Source organism: Manduca sexta, unplaced genomic scaffold (assembly GCF_014839805.1).
Source record: "Manduca sexta isolate Smith_Timp_Sample1 unplaced genomic scaffold, JHU_Msex_v1.0 HiC_scaffold_114, whole genome shotgun sequence".
NCBI classification, from domain to species: domain Eukaryota; kingdom Metazoa; phylum Arthropoda; class Insecta; order Lepidoptera; family Sphingidae; genus Manduca; species Manduca sexta.
Window position 1 is genome coordinate 1 of NW_023591975.1, and position 15133 is coordinate 15133.

The 15133-nt window shown below is 34.7% G+C and overlaps 1 protein-coding gene and 1 long non-coding RNA gene across 2 annotated transcripts; both read right to left on the reverse strand.

Moving 5' to 3' along the window:
* Positions 1-1966: 1966 nt before the first annotated feature.
* Positions 1967-14791, reverse strand: LOC115446298. Its single transcript, XM_037445058.1, has 10 exons — positions 14709-14791; positions 7621-7833; positions 7022-7148; positions 6122-6232; positions 5631-5670; positions 5283-5400; positions 4982-5096; positions 3239-4247; positions 2582-2704; positions 1967-2408 (listed from the first exon to the last, which is right to left on the reverse strand). The coding sequence occupies exons 2-10, from the start codon at positions 7743-7745 to the stop codon at positions 2119-2121; spliced, it is 2058 nt and encodes a 685-aa protein (XP_037300955.1). The 5' UTR covers positions 7746-7833; positions 14709-14791; the 3' UTR covers positions 1967-2118.
* LOC119191167 lies at positions 4580-5421 on the reverse strand. The gene is made up of 2 exons (XR_005113386.1): positions 5283-5421; positions 4580-5096 (listed from the first exon to the last, which is right to left on the reverse strand). It is a non-coding gene; the product is annotated as an uncharacterized LOC119191167 (long non-coding RNA).
* Positions 14792-15133: the final 342 nt, after the last annotated feature.

A 15133-nucleotide genomic window follows, 5' to 3' on the forward strand; every position in this document is an offset into this window, starting at 1 on the left:
ATTCACAAAAAATATATTTCATAAAATAGATGCTGATTTATTATGTTTACGCGAATGTTAGACATTGAAATTAAACTAATTTTTGGATTCTATCGCGGTTTTAGTATTTTTATTTTCTCCCGACGTTACCAACAGCTAAAAATTTAAAAAGTTGTATGATTGTAAAATGTAGGTAGATATTGTAAATTTGACTTTACGGATGAACAATAACTCAGTCCCCCGTGACCATGAAGGCTGCAGTCTTCGAAACGTCGGGAGAAAATAAAAATACTGAAACCGCGATAGAATCCGAAAATTAGTTTAATTTCAATAAAATAGATACTTGTTTTACCCCTATGACGTCATTTGCGTCGGACGTCTATACACCTTATAAAAATCGCAGAAGGTCGCTGGATGCGGGCCGCTTCCAATAAGTCGATCTGGAAATCTTCGTGGTAGGCCCATGTTCAGCAATGGACATCCGGCTGATGATGATTACCCCCATATGTAATTAGGGATTACTGTTCACTACTACTAGTTTTCATTAACTTTATGTCCAATATCAAATGTCTTTTTATATAAACAACTTTAAGTAATAATTAAATATTCTCATGTACCACTCATCATAAATGCAACTATGTTCGCCTACGTATTAAAGCATTTTATTTTCATTAATTTTTATTTTACTGTGATTTTATACGTCTTTCTCCAATTACTAAATGTATTCGTTATTATATGATTAAACAAGTAAATAATGAGATACGAGTACCCATGCTCTCTAACCCTGATAAGTTATCAATGTTTATAGATTCCACGAAACTTGCATTCTGTTTGTTCACGTTTTCTTTTGTAATTGAACGGTAGAGCGGTTATGTAATTACATCAAATATTAATATATTTATTTTTATTTAATATATCACACATTTTAACAGATATTTTGGTAGGTACTCATATACAAACAGATTGTAAATGTGTTACATCAATAATTTGTGCTGTATAAATGACGTCTAATTATTATCAGACCTACTTATAAACTTGTTTTAGCGTTAAGAGTTGGTTAAGAATTGCTTCAATAGCTGTCAACCGGTTTTCTAATTTAAACCTTATTAAGAGGCAAAATGGAGGGTTTTGACTTACAGCTGTTCAAGTAAATTTGTGTTTCAACCAAGCATAGCTTTGCAAAAAGTTTATAAGTTTATGTTTATGAACACTTTCGAAACGACACGGATTTTTCTATAGATATTTTCCATTCCTGTGGCACAAGGCGTTTTACACCTGGCCATAAATCAATATTTTCTTTGTCGCACTGTTAACAAGAAATGCACAAGATGTTTTAGACCTGGTTTCGCACTCAACGTGTTAATAGAGAGGTGGATATGTCATTACAATGCGCAATTTGTAGAGTTGAAATCGTCCTAATTGGGAAGCTTGCATTCATTATGCGTAATTACTAGCTGTCTTTTTTATACATCTCTTTCACGACACGCGCCAAGAATGTGTGCGGAATAATTTTTTGTTTCATTAGTGGGGAATGACATATGTGTACTTATAACATTGGCTGGTTTCGGAATTTCATTTAATGTTAATTGCACATTTATCTCGATGTTTAGATAAAATGTAAGTAAAATATAAACTAATGTATAAAGCCAGCTTGTATACTCTCTATAAGAAAAATCTCCTTGCTTTCGAGGATCCGACTGGGTGGATACAATTTAACTAGTTTTACCAAGAAACAGAGTGAAAACACTATTCCTTCAAATTTAAAAAGACTTACAGCGGCGCATTATGAGAATTTATGTCCTATATCTCAAGGTGATGAGAGCAGTACACTTTGCGCTGCTCGTATAAAAAAGTACCACACACTTTTAAAATAAGTACTTGATGTTGTTGCTATTGTATAATATAGGTATTATCACTTGCGACAGCACTATATCCTTTTCACCGGCAAGCGGCTTGCTCCTGTTGTCATTCAGTAAAAAAAGAATAGTGTAATTTAAACTGTATGTATTCAATTTCTTATAATAAAATACATTAAAATTTCACACAATAAATTCTTTGGTACATTAACACAAATACAATTTACTACAACGCCATCTATCGGTATAACTTAAAACTAAGACGGATTTACTAGTGTCGCGGTCATAATTCCGTCACGGCTTCACCGTTTAGGGTTAAGATCTCTATGGCATGTTCCGAAGGCGGCCGCCAGCACGGTATTTCAGCGTATAGTGGCTCCGAGGTTGTTGTATCAATAACATCAAGCTTCGCCTCGCATTTCAATGATTCTAATGTAGAGTCTCGAATGGTGCGCTGTATATGATGTAGTTCGCCACAATCGCTCATAGATGGCGTTAAAGAACAACGAGCTTCCATTGGTACAAAATCGTGACTCCGCCGTGGCAAATGATCATAGTGACATTCCAAAATGCCTGCAAATTAGTTCAAAATCTTTAGAATAAGAAGCAAAGGTATAATGATGATTTAAGAGAATAAATATAAAAATAGATCAGGTAAATCAGTCGTATAAAAGGTGCTAGATGTATTAAACAGCTTATAGAAATCACATTTGTTTACCTACATTTTATAATAAATTAAAATTTACCTCTGAAGTTTTCCAGCATAATAGGTGAAATAGTTTGTACGACGACGGGCCTCATAAATTGTTTGAGATTTCTGTCCAATGTCGATATTGGCTGATAATGACATTTTTCTGACATAGGCGGTTCTGAAATCAGTAGACATAATATAGACACAAGCAAAATAATATAATACTTTTTATTTCGTTAATATAATAGGTTTTCGAAAATGTATAATTTTTGGACGGTAAGTACTTGAATCCTGAACCCAAAATTATATTTTTCGTCCGTCTATTTAGAAACTAAAGGTAAACATAATGTTTATCCACAAAAATATGGTTTCCGTGAGACTTTCATTCACGCGGATGGAGCCGCTAATAAAAGGTAGCAAATTGTAATGGAATCGGAATAATTGTATGCCTCATGAGGGAATGAACTCATGACCTTCGCGTAATTAGCACGATGCTTTGACTAACTAAGTTAATGAGCATGTACTTGAAATTTTGCAGCGAGCACTGAGTATTAATTTAATTTATTTATGTCTCAAATAGGCGAGCGGAGTTATAATTGTTTTGCAGTGCTTTTATTTCAATGTTCTGGGTAGTTCTTCTTCTGTTTGTATTACTAGCTATTGCCAATATAATATAGGTATAATAAAATATATGAATTAAAAAATAACATACCAGGCAAAGGAGTATGGAATATACTTCGAACATAAGGAGGCGGTGCGTCGCTGCCGTCTATCATGACTTGCATTCGAATATCATTTATCTTTCTAACATCTTCATATCGCGGCCTCCTGCACCTCTCTATCATGACTATCACTACAGCCACTGTTATCACGGCCATCATTACCCCACCAGCGATGCTTATCACCGATATGAGATCGATGGAGGTCCTCCCAGCCTCTTTCTCCCCCATCACAGCAGTGATATGCTCCGGTTCTGTCAAAATATGAAACGTTTCTTCATCCGTAGGATCTTCTGTGGTTACTTTGTAATTTGTTAGCATTTTAGTATGGTTAGATTTTTTTTCAACCACCACTTTAGTTGTTTGTTTTGTTGCGATTTTAGTTATGTTTTTTCGATCTGTTATATGCTTATGTACAGGATTCGATTTTATTGTCACCGGAGTAGTGCTAACAATTGCATTGGTTAATAAAGTTTTTATCAGTCGTCTGTATAGTGTTAAATGAAGAGACAGCCGAAGAGTTAGATTTTTAACGTAATCTTTCTCAATCATGCTATTAGTTTTGTTAATTTCTTTTGAAGATGAATCCTTTAAGGTTGCTTCTTGAGAGGGTATGTCTTTTACTAAGATCTCGTCTAGCTTTGTATTTCTAATTGTTGTAGTTGCCATTGTTTTTACTGTAGCCGGCGTTGTATAGATATACGTTGACATTGGTTTAGTAAATCCTTCCGTCGATTTATTGTAGGACTTCATCGTTGTGTTAGTTTTTTGCGCTATAAATGATGCGGTTGTCAAAGCAATTTTTTTGAAAGTTGCGTAAGACACTGATGTTGGTATTATAGATACTATTATGGTCTTTGGTGTAGTATTTGTTGTGAAATCTTTGTTAGTGGCAACTCTATGTTTTAAAACATCATAGGTTATCTTTTTCGCCTCTATTGGTTCACCTTTTGTGCTGGTTTGATCCAAATTTTTTGGTTTAAATTTGGTCGTGGTTGAAACCTTCAACGTGGTATCTGGTTTCTTTTTGTTTTGTTTTTGTTTCTTTAACTATTAAGGCTATAACTGTTGTTTCCTTGGACGTTGTAACTGTTGTTGGTTTAGTTGTTTCACTATTAACTGCAGTCAGTTCAGTAGTTGGACTTAACTTTATGGTTGTAGATGTTGTAGAAACAGTTGTGACTGCATGTTTTTCAGTGGGTTTAGGTCCAGTTAATGGTATAATGGTAAAAGGTGTTGTCACATGTGGTGTCGTCATCTTTTCACGAGTTATAGTCGGTGTGGTTGCAGTTTCTTCGTTTGTCCCATTTATATTAAAATTTGTAGAGGCATACGTTTTTGTCTTTTATAATATTTTTAGATGCGACAGTAGGTATCATTTTGACTTCTATACTTGGTGCAGTAGGTTGTTGTTGTAGTATGATTTCAGTTTTATTATAAACTGGAGTTGTCTGTAGGCTCTCTGTTACGACTGGCTCAATGGCTTTCGTAATCGATACCAATACAGGTTGTTTGTGTGATTCAGTTGTTGTTTGAAATATTGTTTTATGGCTTTCAGTGGTAGTTTGAACGACTTCGGTAGTCTTTTCGCTAGTCATAGGAGAAGTTATTTTTGTAGAAGCGATAGTAGGAGCTATAGTAGTAATTGCTACCGATGTGGTTGCTGTTGTAGATGTAAAAGCGGGCAATATGGCAGTAGCTTTAGCAGTGGTTTTAGTTTCAGTTGTAGCACTAACAGTGGTTGTGGAAGGTGTAGGCATGGAAGAAGTTTTAGTGCTGGTATAGGTTATTAGTGGTGCTTCTGGAGTAGCAGCTGTTGTTGTCGTCGTAGTAGTTACGCGGAGCTCACAACTGAAACATGTTAATAACAGCGTTATTACGAATACGTCAACGTCTATCTTCTTTAAATAAGGAATAATATTAAAGGAATTCGATAAAATTAATCAAATACTTAAAAATAAGTTACAGTAAGAATTCAGTTATTTATTATTTTACGTAAACTAATTGTAATAACATTAATATAAAGTGGCCACCCACCTCTCACCTTGCCATCCGCGTTGGCAGTGGCACTCGCCTGTGACCGGGGAACATTCCCCATGCTGGCATCGTGGACATTCGTTCACACAATTAGGTCCCCATCTGTTTTGTGGACAGTCTGAAAAAAGATATTGCAGGAACAATATTATTGCTTGGCAATATAGGGAAATGCAAGATGAACATGCATGGAATGAAGGGAAAAGGAATGGATTGCTTGATCTGAGTAAATTCAAGTAAATTTGTAGGAAGATAGAACTTTAAATCGAATAAACAATAGAGAAAGCACATAACATCGCCAGAAGATTGTAGGTAAAATATTAATTCATGTAGAGACACAGATATTCTTACGATTCAAGATGCTGTAAGGATCACTGGTAATGTGAAGTGACTGTTAAAAGATATTATGATTATGATTGAAATCATTATGATCAGTTGCAGGATGTCTGATGCTGAACATGGGCCTTCCCCAAAAAATTCCAGATCAACTTATTGGAAGCAGCTCGCACCCAGCAACCTCTTATGACTTTTATTAGATCATTATTGTATTAAGCCACCAAGGAGGTGGACAGAATATTTAAAATATTTATTCTAACTCGAGCAGAAAAATAGTAATCTTGTTTTGGAGGCTCCATTATTTTTAGTTTTAAAATTAATGTTATCAGTCCAATTAATTAGTTGCATATGTCACCGCAACATGGCGATGTTTTTTTATTTTCATTATTACTTTGTTAATGAACAGGTCGTTTTGATTGCCAAACGTGAGCGCTTGGAATTGGAATTTGAATGCGACCGGCAAAAAGGGTTGGAGACAGCAATACCAATGTAAATCTTGGACTTACCTTCGAACATCTGGGTCCAGTCTTCCCATTGGGACATATGGGAACACAGGAAACGTCCCTCATTTTGTATCCTGGACAGCACACCGCCACTTCTGCTGTCCGTTCTTCGGTCTGAAATGCAGTTTAATGTAATAAATAATTATAATTATCAGTCTTTTATAAATTGGTGCACTACAGCTTTGCCGGGCCGCACTACTGCAAAGACTATTTAAGTCTTAGTTACTCAGACTATAAATTAAAATAAAATAATTTGTAAGTTACGTAAGCGAATATAGCAGTTATGAGAGGTTAAGATAAATTATAATAATTGTTATTACAAATAAGAGTTACTTATATTCTAAAAGACATTTAAATAAAATAGCAAAGAAGCCTAACTACAAGAGAGTTTGGCGATCTCTACTGGTGAGGATATAGGTCCTAAAAATTTAGCAAGATTCTTTATGATACTATTTAATATTATAAAGCCATTTAAAATACTTAGAGGATACTTTGACAGGCGAAGCTTTATGCAAATAGTCGAAGAGCATAAGTCAATAAATTAAACCGATTTCTAAGAATGCAGTTTAATTAACGTCGTTGACAGCCCTTTTACAAACGGTCTAGTTTTCTCAAGGATTGTTTATTTAACAGTTAGAATGATCATTATGTGTAACTAGGGTAAAGCTTGCGACTTTACCTGGGTGAAAGACCTATCCTAGTGTTATAATCCTTCTATGTGCTTGTTCATGGATGATAATTATTCTACATATTAATCCAGGGCTTGATCTATCTGTATGCTTAATTTGTTCGGGCATTCTCGCATTTATTTCTACAAACATTCAAACTTCCAAAGATACTCAAAATCAGCATTAATAATATTAGAAAAATTGTCTCTTTTGGATAACGGACTTTCAACCATACCTCAAGTCGAGTAAGGTCCCTCATCTCGGTGTTCCACTTGGAGCATCGTGGTGGCATGGAGAAGCACCATTCGTAAGTACGGACGGACATCGGCGCGCGGTACTTCACTCTCTTTGTTATGTTGTACCTGTAACAGATGCTAGGAACTCAGAACTAGAAGAACAGGCATTATGCCAGCATAAATTTAAACCCCATTACACGAAAAGTAACATCAACTTGAAGATTGAATTACAAAGAATGGCAGTATGCATTTGTTATACTGAGGTATTAATGGCTGTTCCAAAATACAAAGTCAAATTTAAATTTCTAACCTTCGCGTAAACATAAAAAATCATTGTAAATTAGACTGGTTACAACATCATTTATTCCAGATCACAATGGCGCTGGCACTACTCTTCGTAGGCATAAATAGGCACACGGATGTAGCATGTCGCAGAAACAATTGGGCTTAGTTTTTACGACTGACCTGATTTCAATTGTTCTATATAACACTATCCCATATGTGACAAAAATACACATAAATGGTTTTAAGTCTGTTAAGTTCATTACAAAATAGTTGTTTTGAAAATACCCTAATTAGATTACATAATACCACTTACTTTTGTTTGACCATGCACACGTTGGGTCCGTTTAGTGTGGTCACCTGCATCACCATCGCGGCCATCACTACGACAATCGCAAACCACCATTTTGTCCACACACTCTTCAAATTCACTAACACCATCGTTTTCGGCGCAGCACTGTTCACTCCGGTCCGTATCGTTTCAAATCACTTTTGTAAGTCATTTTTGTTTTTCTCATGCTATTTGCACCTTGAAAGAATTAAATATTTAGTACAAATAATATCAATATAAATATGTAAATATTCAGTCAAAAATTCATTCACATTTTTTCTCGCAACTCATTGTCATAACGTTGATACACCAACAAACAATGAATTAAGTTCTCAGCTGCCGGTCCTAAACGTACCAATAGACAGCATCCTTGTGGGGTCAACTAACTCGATCGGCATAGGGGAACGAAGAGGGACGGTTGTGTTAATTGTCATAACCGTTAGTGTCGGGCAATGAAGCAAATGCCATTAGTTTACGGGAAAACCTTATTGGAATAGGGCAAAGGATAGACAAACAATCAAATGCTCGACATCTCAGGATCAAAATTGCTTTTAAACTTTTTAAATTGGTTTATGAATTTTACGTGGGTCCTCACAATTTACCACACCTACACAGATTAATAATGTGATGATGTTTTATGAATTTCGCGATAGGAGTAATATAAAGAAGATAAATGAGTTCAGTTAGCTAGAATATCTACGTAATAGTAGCATAATACTTTGTAGATACTTTAAAAAAGCCACGCAATGTCACAGCGGATTTGACGCCAATGTCCGAACACGATACTGATAAATCTCATTTCCAATAAAATAAGGGTAATTTACATAACATTTTTGATAATGATAAAAAAATATTAAATGCTTTTATAATATTTTAGACAAAAAATATCAATTTTAAAGTATGTAGTGTAATATTGATCTCACTGAGTGTTGAGAACACAAGGACATAATTGCTTTAGGTAGACTTGCGCTGCAACTTGTATCAAATCGTAAAAAATACCTAATTTCGGCTTGATTTCTTTATCACTAGCTTTCGAGCTCGACTCTACGAAACTTTTAAGGCATAAATCTCATTGGAAATCTGCGTGACTTGCTAACAACCAGTCAAAAGGAAGATCCCTCACTATTTATCAGGATACAAACTAAATCCAAGACTCACGGACGTATGTGGGTGGCATAACCTCATAATATAGCTTTCAAATGCTAAGTGTTTACGATCCTCAGCCAGCAATTGGGAGGCAGGATGCACTGATTGCCTCACCATAATCTACGCTGGCATCGACCTCTGAGTCGTCAGTCCTATTGATACCATTATCGCTTAAATTATTTTTCATTGTACGATGATATTGGCAATTGCGACAATTCAATATAAAATCTGCAGATGTATTGCAAATGATGTTTTGAAGGCAGATTTTTTAGTCTACGTTTTAAGTGGATAGCAAAGGCAGCGTACAGATGGCATTAATCGCTCCAGTAATTTAGCGACTTTTGTAGGAGAAAGACTCCACATGGGCAAAGCCGCAAGCAACACCTAGTTGTTTATATTTATCAATCAGATGTAACCCCGAACATCTATAATATTTTGTCAGGCCCCATTTATCGTAACTAGTTCTGATGGACCCCTCCTGCCCAACGAGCTGTTTCCGTCGCTCTATTATAAATGACTACATTCAAATCTATGCACATTAGCATTTGTCAAAAATTACGCTGATGCGATCTCGAAGGATTTATAGTTCTTTGCCTAGGGTTTCTCGGCAACAATACGCCTACAGAGACTAAGAATCTGACTCTCTGATCTCTGGGAATGTTCAAACTATCATGAATCCACAATGAAATTTACTTTGACTTCGACTTTGTACATAATGTCTATTCAAGACATTGTTAGCTCATTCTGTGTAGAACGGATCGCGAGAAATTAAAAATTTTGTTCAATAAGAAAATGTATGTTGATATTCTTTTAATTTTCGACCAACACCGCAGTCCCTCGTGAGTATGACGGCTGCAAAGCTTCGCAACGTCGGGAGATAATAATAATATTATACTAAATCCCGATAAAATTCGAAAAATAGTTTTATTTCAATGTCTAATATTCGCGTAAACGTAACATAGCATTATGACTCTACACTTATAAATTACATAATAAACATTATCGACTCCTGGAGATGAGACCAAACCTAAACCAACCATAATATTTCAAGCTCCAACTATCACACTATGACCTCTATGAGCACTTCCATGCGAATAGCAAAAGTTTCATAATTTTTGATACTATAAAAACTATAGTTGCTAGAAAATTAGTTAATGTTGTGCTAACAACTCCGTTGTCAAAGGATGTGGTCTATTTAGATACGCAAATTGCGCAGTTAATATTGTGGTATGAAAATTTCATTTATATCATAACTGTGAAAGTTTGTGAAGAGGTTGAGCCATTCATATATATATTCATTTTCGAAATTTATCTAGTATTAAAAATTTGTTTATGATAATTTTATTTTTGACTGACAAACACACTCACTGTTCCATTGCCTTCTGTTATTAATTTGACTGTGTAAATAATTTTTCGGATGTTATCGCGTTTTTTTATTTTTATTTTCTCCCGTTTCGAAGACTATGCAGCCTTCATGGTCACGCGGCGGACTGAGATGTTCGTCGTCTGAAAAGTCAAAGTTAGAATATCTACCTTCATTTTAATATTATACAATATTTTAACAATTTCAGCTGTTGCCGGTCCGATCTACGCAGAATGAGCTCATAGTATCATGAAGTTCGAGTGAGTGATATCAGCCCTGTATTTTGTATTATTATATACTGCCCATTGCTGAACACGGCCCTCCTCTACTGGGAGGGTTAAGGCTTTAGTTCACCTGGCTGGCCTAGTACGGGTTAGACTTCACAAACCTTCGAAATTCTTATGGAGAATTTTCAGGTATGAATGTTTCCTCATGATGTTTTCTTTCACCGTTTCTCCATTTATACGTCAACTGAATTGTGATGTGTTTGGAAGATTAGTTTATAAAATATATTGAATTAACATATAAGGTACTTTTGATCGCAGCAATACGTTTTTCTGAGAATAGGAAGGTTTGTTTATATCGAACAACTGTAAGTCGAAAATACACTAAGGGTTCCGCATCCCATAAATTTAATCATGTTATTATTTGTCATAATCCTTATACTATACATTTTCAAGTTTGTGATGATGCATTTCGCTGTAATTGGGTAAAATTTTGGCACATAAATACCTGTTTCTGGCTTCGGCCATTTTAAATGTCCGTTTTTCTGGGATATAATTATACATATATAATATTTATTATAGGGCACGGCAAAGTGGCCCCACTGTACCTGATGATAAGTGGAGTAGGGTCCATAGAATGTCGACTGACGAGATGATTACCCCTCGACAGTCGATACAATTATGCCGGCCTGTTAGAACAGGATATATAATGGCTGATGCTGGAACGCAACGCATTTACGTATTATGGCCGGTTTTAACACCTTGTGTACGGTAGTCGCAATCCGGGTGGATATAACATATATTCTGGCATCCATCCATCCTAATATTTTTGAGATATGTTGTATCCCAGAAAAATCCACATTTAAAATTTAATTACAGGAAAGCACTTTCTCATCGACATCGCTCTATCTTAAACCTAAGCCGGTCTCCGTAAATATTTCGCTACTATTACATTTCGATACCCTTTCAATGTTCTAATGGTTTAGATTTCAGTATGCTTGTCTAAAAGGAACCCTAAAAGTGAACTCTAATAAATTACACAGTTAACAGACAATTAAAACGAAGCAAACACGCATGCGCTATTTGGGCCACAATGCAGCAAACGTGGCACAACGGAAGATTAATTGGTTTAATGAGTATAACATGCCCGTCCGTTTGGTAATAACAAAAGTTAATTCAACAATTATAATCCATTAAGGAATTGAATGCTAGATAATGTGTTAGGGACTGAGAAATACTGTCACGAAATTGACCATTGTAGAGAGAAGCGAATGCAGTCAATCTTGCTTTTGTGCTTGGGAACAATGGCGCTTATGTAGAACTCATCAGCTCCTGCAGGCCTGGTTGGGACAATCAGTATTTAAGTATAAGATGACTTCTGGCCGCACACACTCTTCATCTCACAATCTTTGGAGCCAATTTTTACTTTAAAGCTGCATACAGCACAGTCCATTCTCTATTAACGGTATGTATCACGAAAAGTCTAAGAAATAACAATATTTATCGAATGAGAATCCGAGACCAGACCTCTCTTCATTCCCCTGCCCTTTTTTCTATGATTGAAATTTGGGTGATAGAAGTACTCCGGTAAATACAAGACCGACAAAATTGGTTATTTAAATAGTAAAAAGTACCAGGCGATCATAAATATCAAAGAGTACAACCACACAATAGTAGCACACGCCAACGACGTACAATTGGGAACAACGTACCCAGTTCCGGTGCACAGTCGTGATTCTATCTGATAAGTGTTTGCTAACAACGGGTCTAGTATCGTCTTCAATTATGTTTCACTTTTAGTAATGGAACTAATAAAAAGTATTAACTATACCCATAAAAACATTTAGGTATTTATTATCGTATTTACCTTGAAGGATCCTTTAAAATATTTAATATTGAAAATCAGAATAAGCTTCTCAATTATTAAGTAAAAATACCTATAAAATTATTTTATTTCAGACTTTAAATTATAAAAGTCTCCGAGTATACTATCATAACACTAAAGTAAATGATTAAGAACCGACCAATAGGAACTTAGAACTTTATTTCATATGAGGAATTAAGTTCATTCAATTCCATATCTTGTTCATTCAAGAGATTTGAACAATCAAGGTCAGTTCTTTTATGAACGAATCATCGTCGCTTATCTGATCCTTTACCAGATTGGCCTTTGGCATTGCGTTTCAGTAATTTAGATCCCCACTCGACACATTACAATTTCTATAGTAGTTTAATTGGTATTTTTATTGAAGTTCAAAAGAATTGTGCTGATATGGGCATTTTATGAATACGTTTTATTTTTTTTTATGATTATTAAAAATATACTGTCTTTTTATGTGATTTCAAAATCTATTTAATATGAAAACGCTCTAAACAAATAAGTAAATACCGTTTTATTGCGCAATAGTGGCGTATGACAGGCAAAATTGTAAATCTCGAGCTACTTAATATATCAAATATTATTTTAATATTATTTTAGAAGTATCTGTGATGCACCCATAATGTTAATCTCTGCAACATCTGCGAGAGAACTACCTATGGCCTTAACTTCGCCTGTATACATATGTACCTATATAAAATGCCTAAAAAATATATAATATTGTGTATTTGGAACCGTAAAATTAATATTTTAATGTTGAACAACGTGGATTCCGAACATACAAATAATAATACAATGGTTACGAATGCAGTGATAATAATAACAATTACAAAAAAGTATGACTTCATAATGGAAGTACCAGGAAAACATAACACAAGTGTTAGTAATATGAGATAAACATAATGTTATGCGATAATAAACGCTGACATCGGGAACAATTGTATGGATTAATGAAATTAAAGGTCACTTAACTTGGTTTATTAACTTAAAACGATCTTGATGATTGGTTAAGTGTACAGTTTAGGGGGGATTGGGTTTCAAAAATTCTTTTAACTTGAACGAATATAACTTTATAAGACCATAATATGTGATCAGACATTCACAAACATTCTCAACCAACATTGCAATGGGCATCATAAGAGACGTTTCATTCCAAGACATGAATACATTTGGCATTATCAGACAAACTAACGGTCTTATATTTCGAAATGTTGAAAAGTCTTTTGTTGATATTCTTCCAGGACATCGTTTCAAATCTACATTTAAAGTTAATTCAATCTCAGTGTTTATGAAATAATAAACATAAAAACATCTATGAAAACTTTCAAATTGATATTGAAACATACTAATATTAGATTGAACAATACAGTGAAGAGCACCTAAAGTTGGCCGCTTTGAAGTTTCGAGTGGCGATAATAGTATTGTTTCTAGGGAGTAACGAGTGACGACAGATATAGAGGCGTTTGTCGTGTTAGTTTTAAGTTGGCCAACATAAAGCAATCGCACTGTATAAGGATCCTCTCAACTCTGCGTTAAATTATTAAATTCCGATATCAGATTTGATCCTTAGGTATTTAAAAGTGTTAATTATATTTTGATTCGAGTATTACGTGAGATTGCAATGATTAGTAATCCGTATGGCAACAGGCTTGTTTTTTATTACAACTAGCAATTTGTAATGCAGTGTGAATAATGTAAGGAACTGCTAAACGAACAAGCTGAAATGGTTGTATCTCAGACTAGGTCTGGGAGTATAAGCGGGATGATTTGTTGCTATTGTTATGGTATTATTTTACCTTATTATTTTTATCAACGACCGAGTAAGGCTGTGATAACAAGTCTGTTTCTCAGTGCTGACGGCATGGCAGTCTTCACAGTGTAGAAAGCCGTTGTGATTGGCTAATATTGAAATACAACAATAATAACCAATCACAACGGCCCTACTGAGAAACAGCTTGTTACTATTGTCCTTAGATAAAAACGTTTATATAAGGGTTAGCTTTTTCATATGGATTTTAAACGTCAATATAATTTAAGATTGTATTGTCGTGATCTAGGAAATATGGTATTTTGCTCTGGTAGTTACAATAATAAGATCCATTTTTCCTTTGTACTAAACATTAATAATTATTGTTAGCATTTCGCAAAGGAAGTTGCACCATTTTATTAAAATCTAATTTTGATGTCAGTTTACGCCCATTTATACTTACTGGCTGTTTGAATTTTAAACATAATTTTTTTTAAAAAAGTTTACTTTGTTATTCAAGTTAATAAAGTTAGGCGCCTTTTCTCCCTTCAATGTTTCTATAAATATTAAAATCAAATTACAATGTAGGCCTATATATACAGCTCATAGGTATAACATGGTAGCTTATCAATGAAGTATTTTTCAGTTCATTAACTTCAGAAAATATCTCATAAAACTGAACATCACCTATAAAAATTAAAACCAAACACTCACATTTGAAATTCAGTCATTTTTCACTACACATTCACCGCACTCAGTACCAGGCGCGCAGACAACGGGAGAGCACCGCACAAGCAGCTCCCACAGAACCGGGATGCGACTAATGCCCGACGCTCTCTTGAGATAAACAACTAGGGTTGTTTTGGAATTGTATAACGTTTTTGATGATTGTCATACGAAACTTAATATTTTACTATTACATTATTAATATGAAATAATTCTCTTTGTAAGGAAACATAATTTTGATATTCCCAATTTTGTCAAGGTTTAGGGCTTGGCGTTAATATGTCCCATATAAATCTAGCTCACAGAAGGTAAGTCAGATAATCTCAAAACAAATAATGAATCTTAAGGTATAAGTGTATAGTAAATTCATACCAAAAAATAAAATGTCTGATTATGCAACACTGTATTAAATC

Coding starts and splice junctions, on each gene's coding strand:
- LOC115446298 (XM_037445058.1), bottom strand. CDS start 7,745: ATGGTGTTAGTGAATTTGAAGAGTGTGTGGACAAAATGGTGGTTTGCG. Junction 4,248..4,981: donor CTACACCTTCCACAACCACT/GTTAGTGCTACA, acceptor ACCACGTTGAAG/GTTTCAACCACGACCAAATT. Junction 2,705..3,238: donor ATTCCATACTCCTTTGCCTG/GTATGTTATTTT, acceptor TACTGATTTCAG/AACCGCCTATGTCAGAAAAA.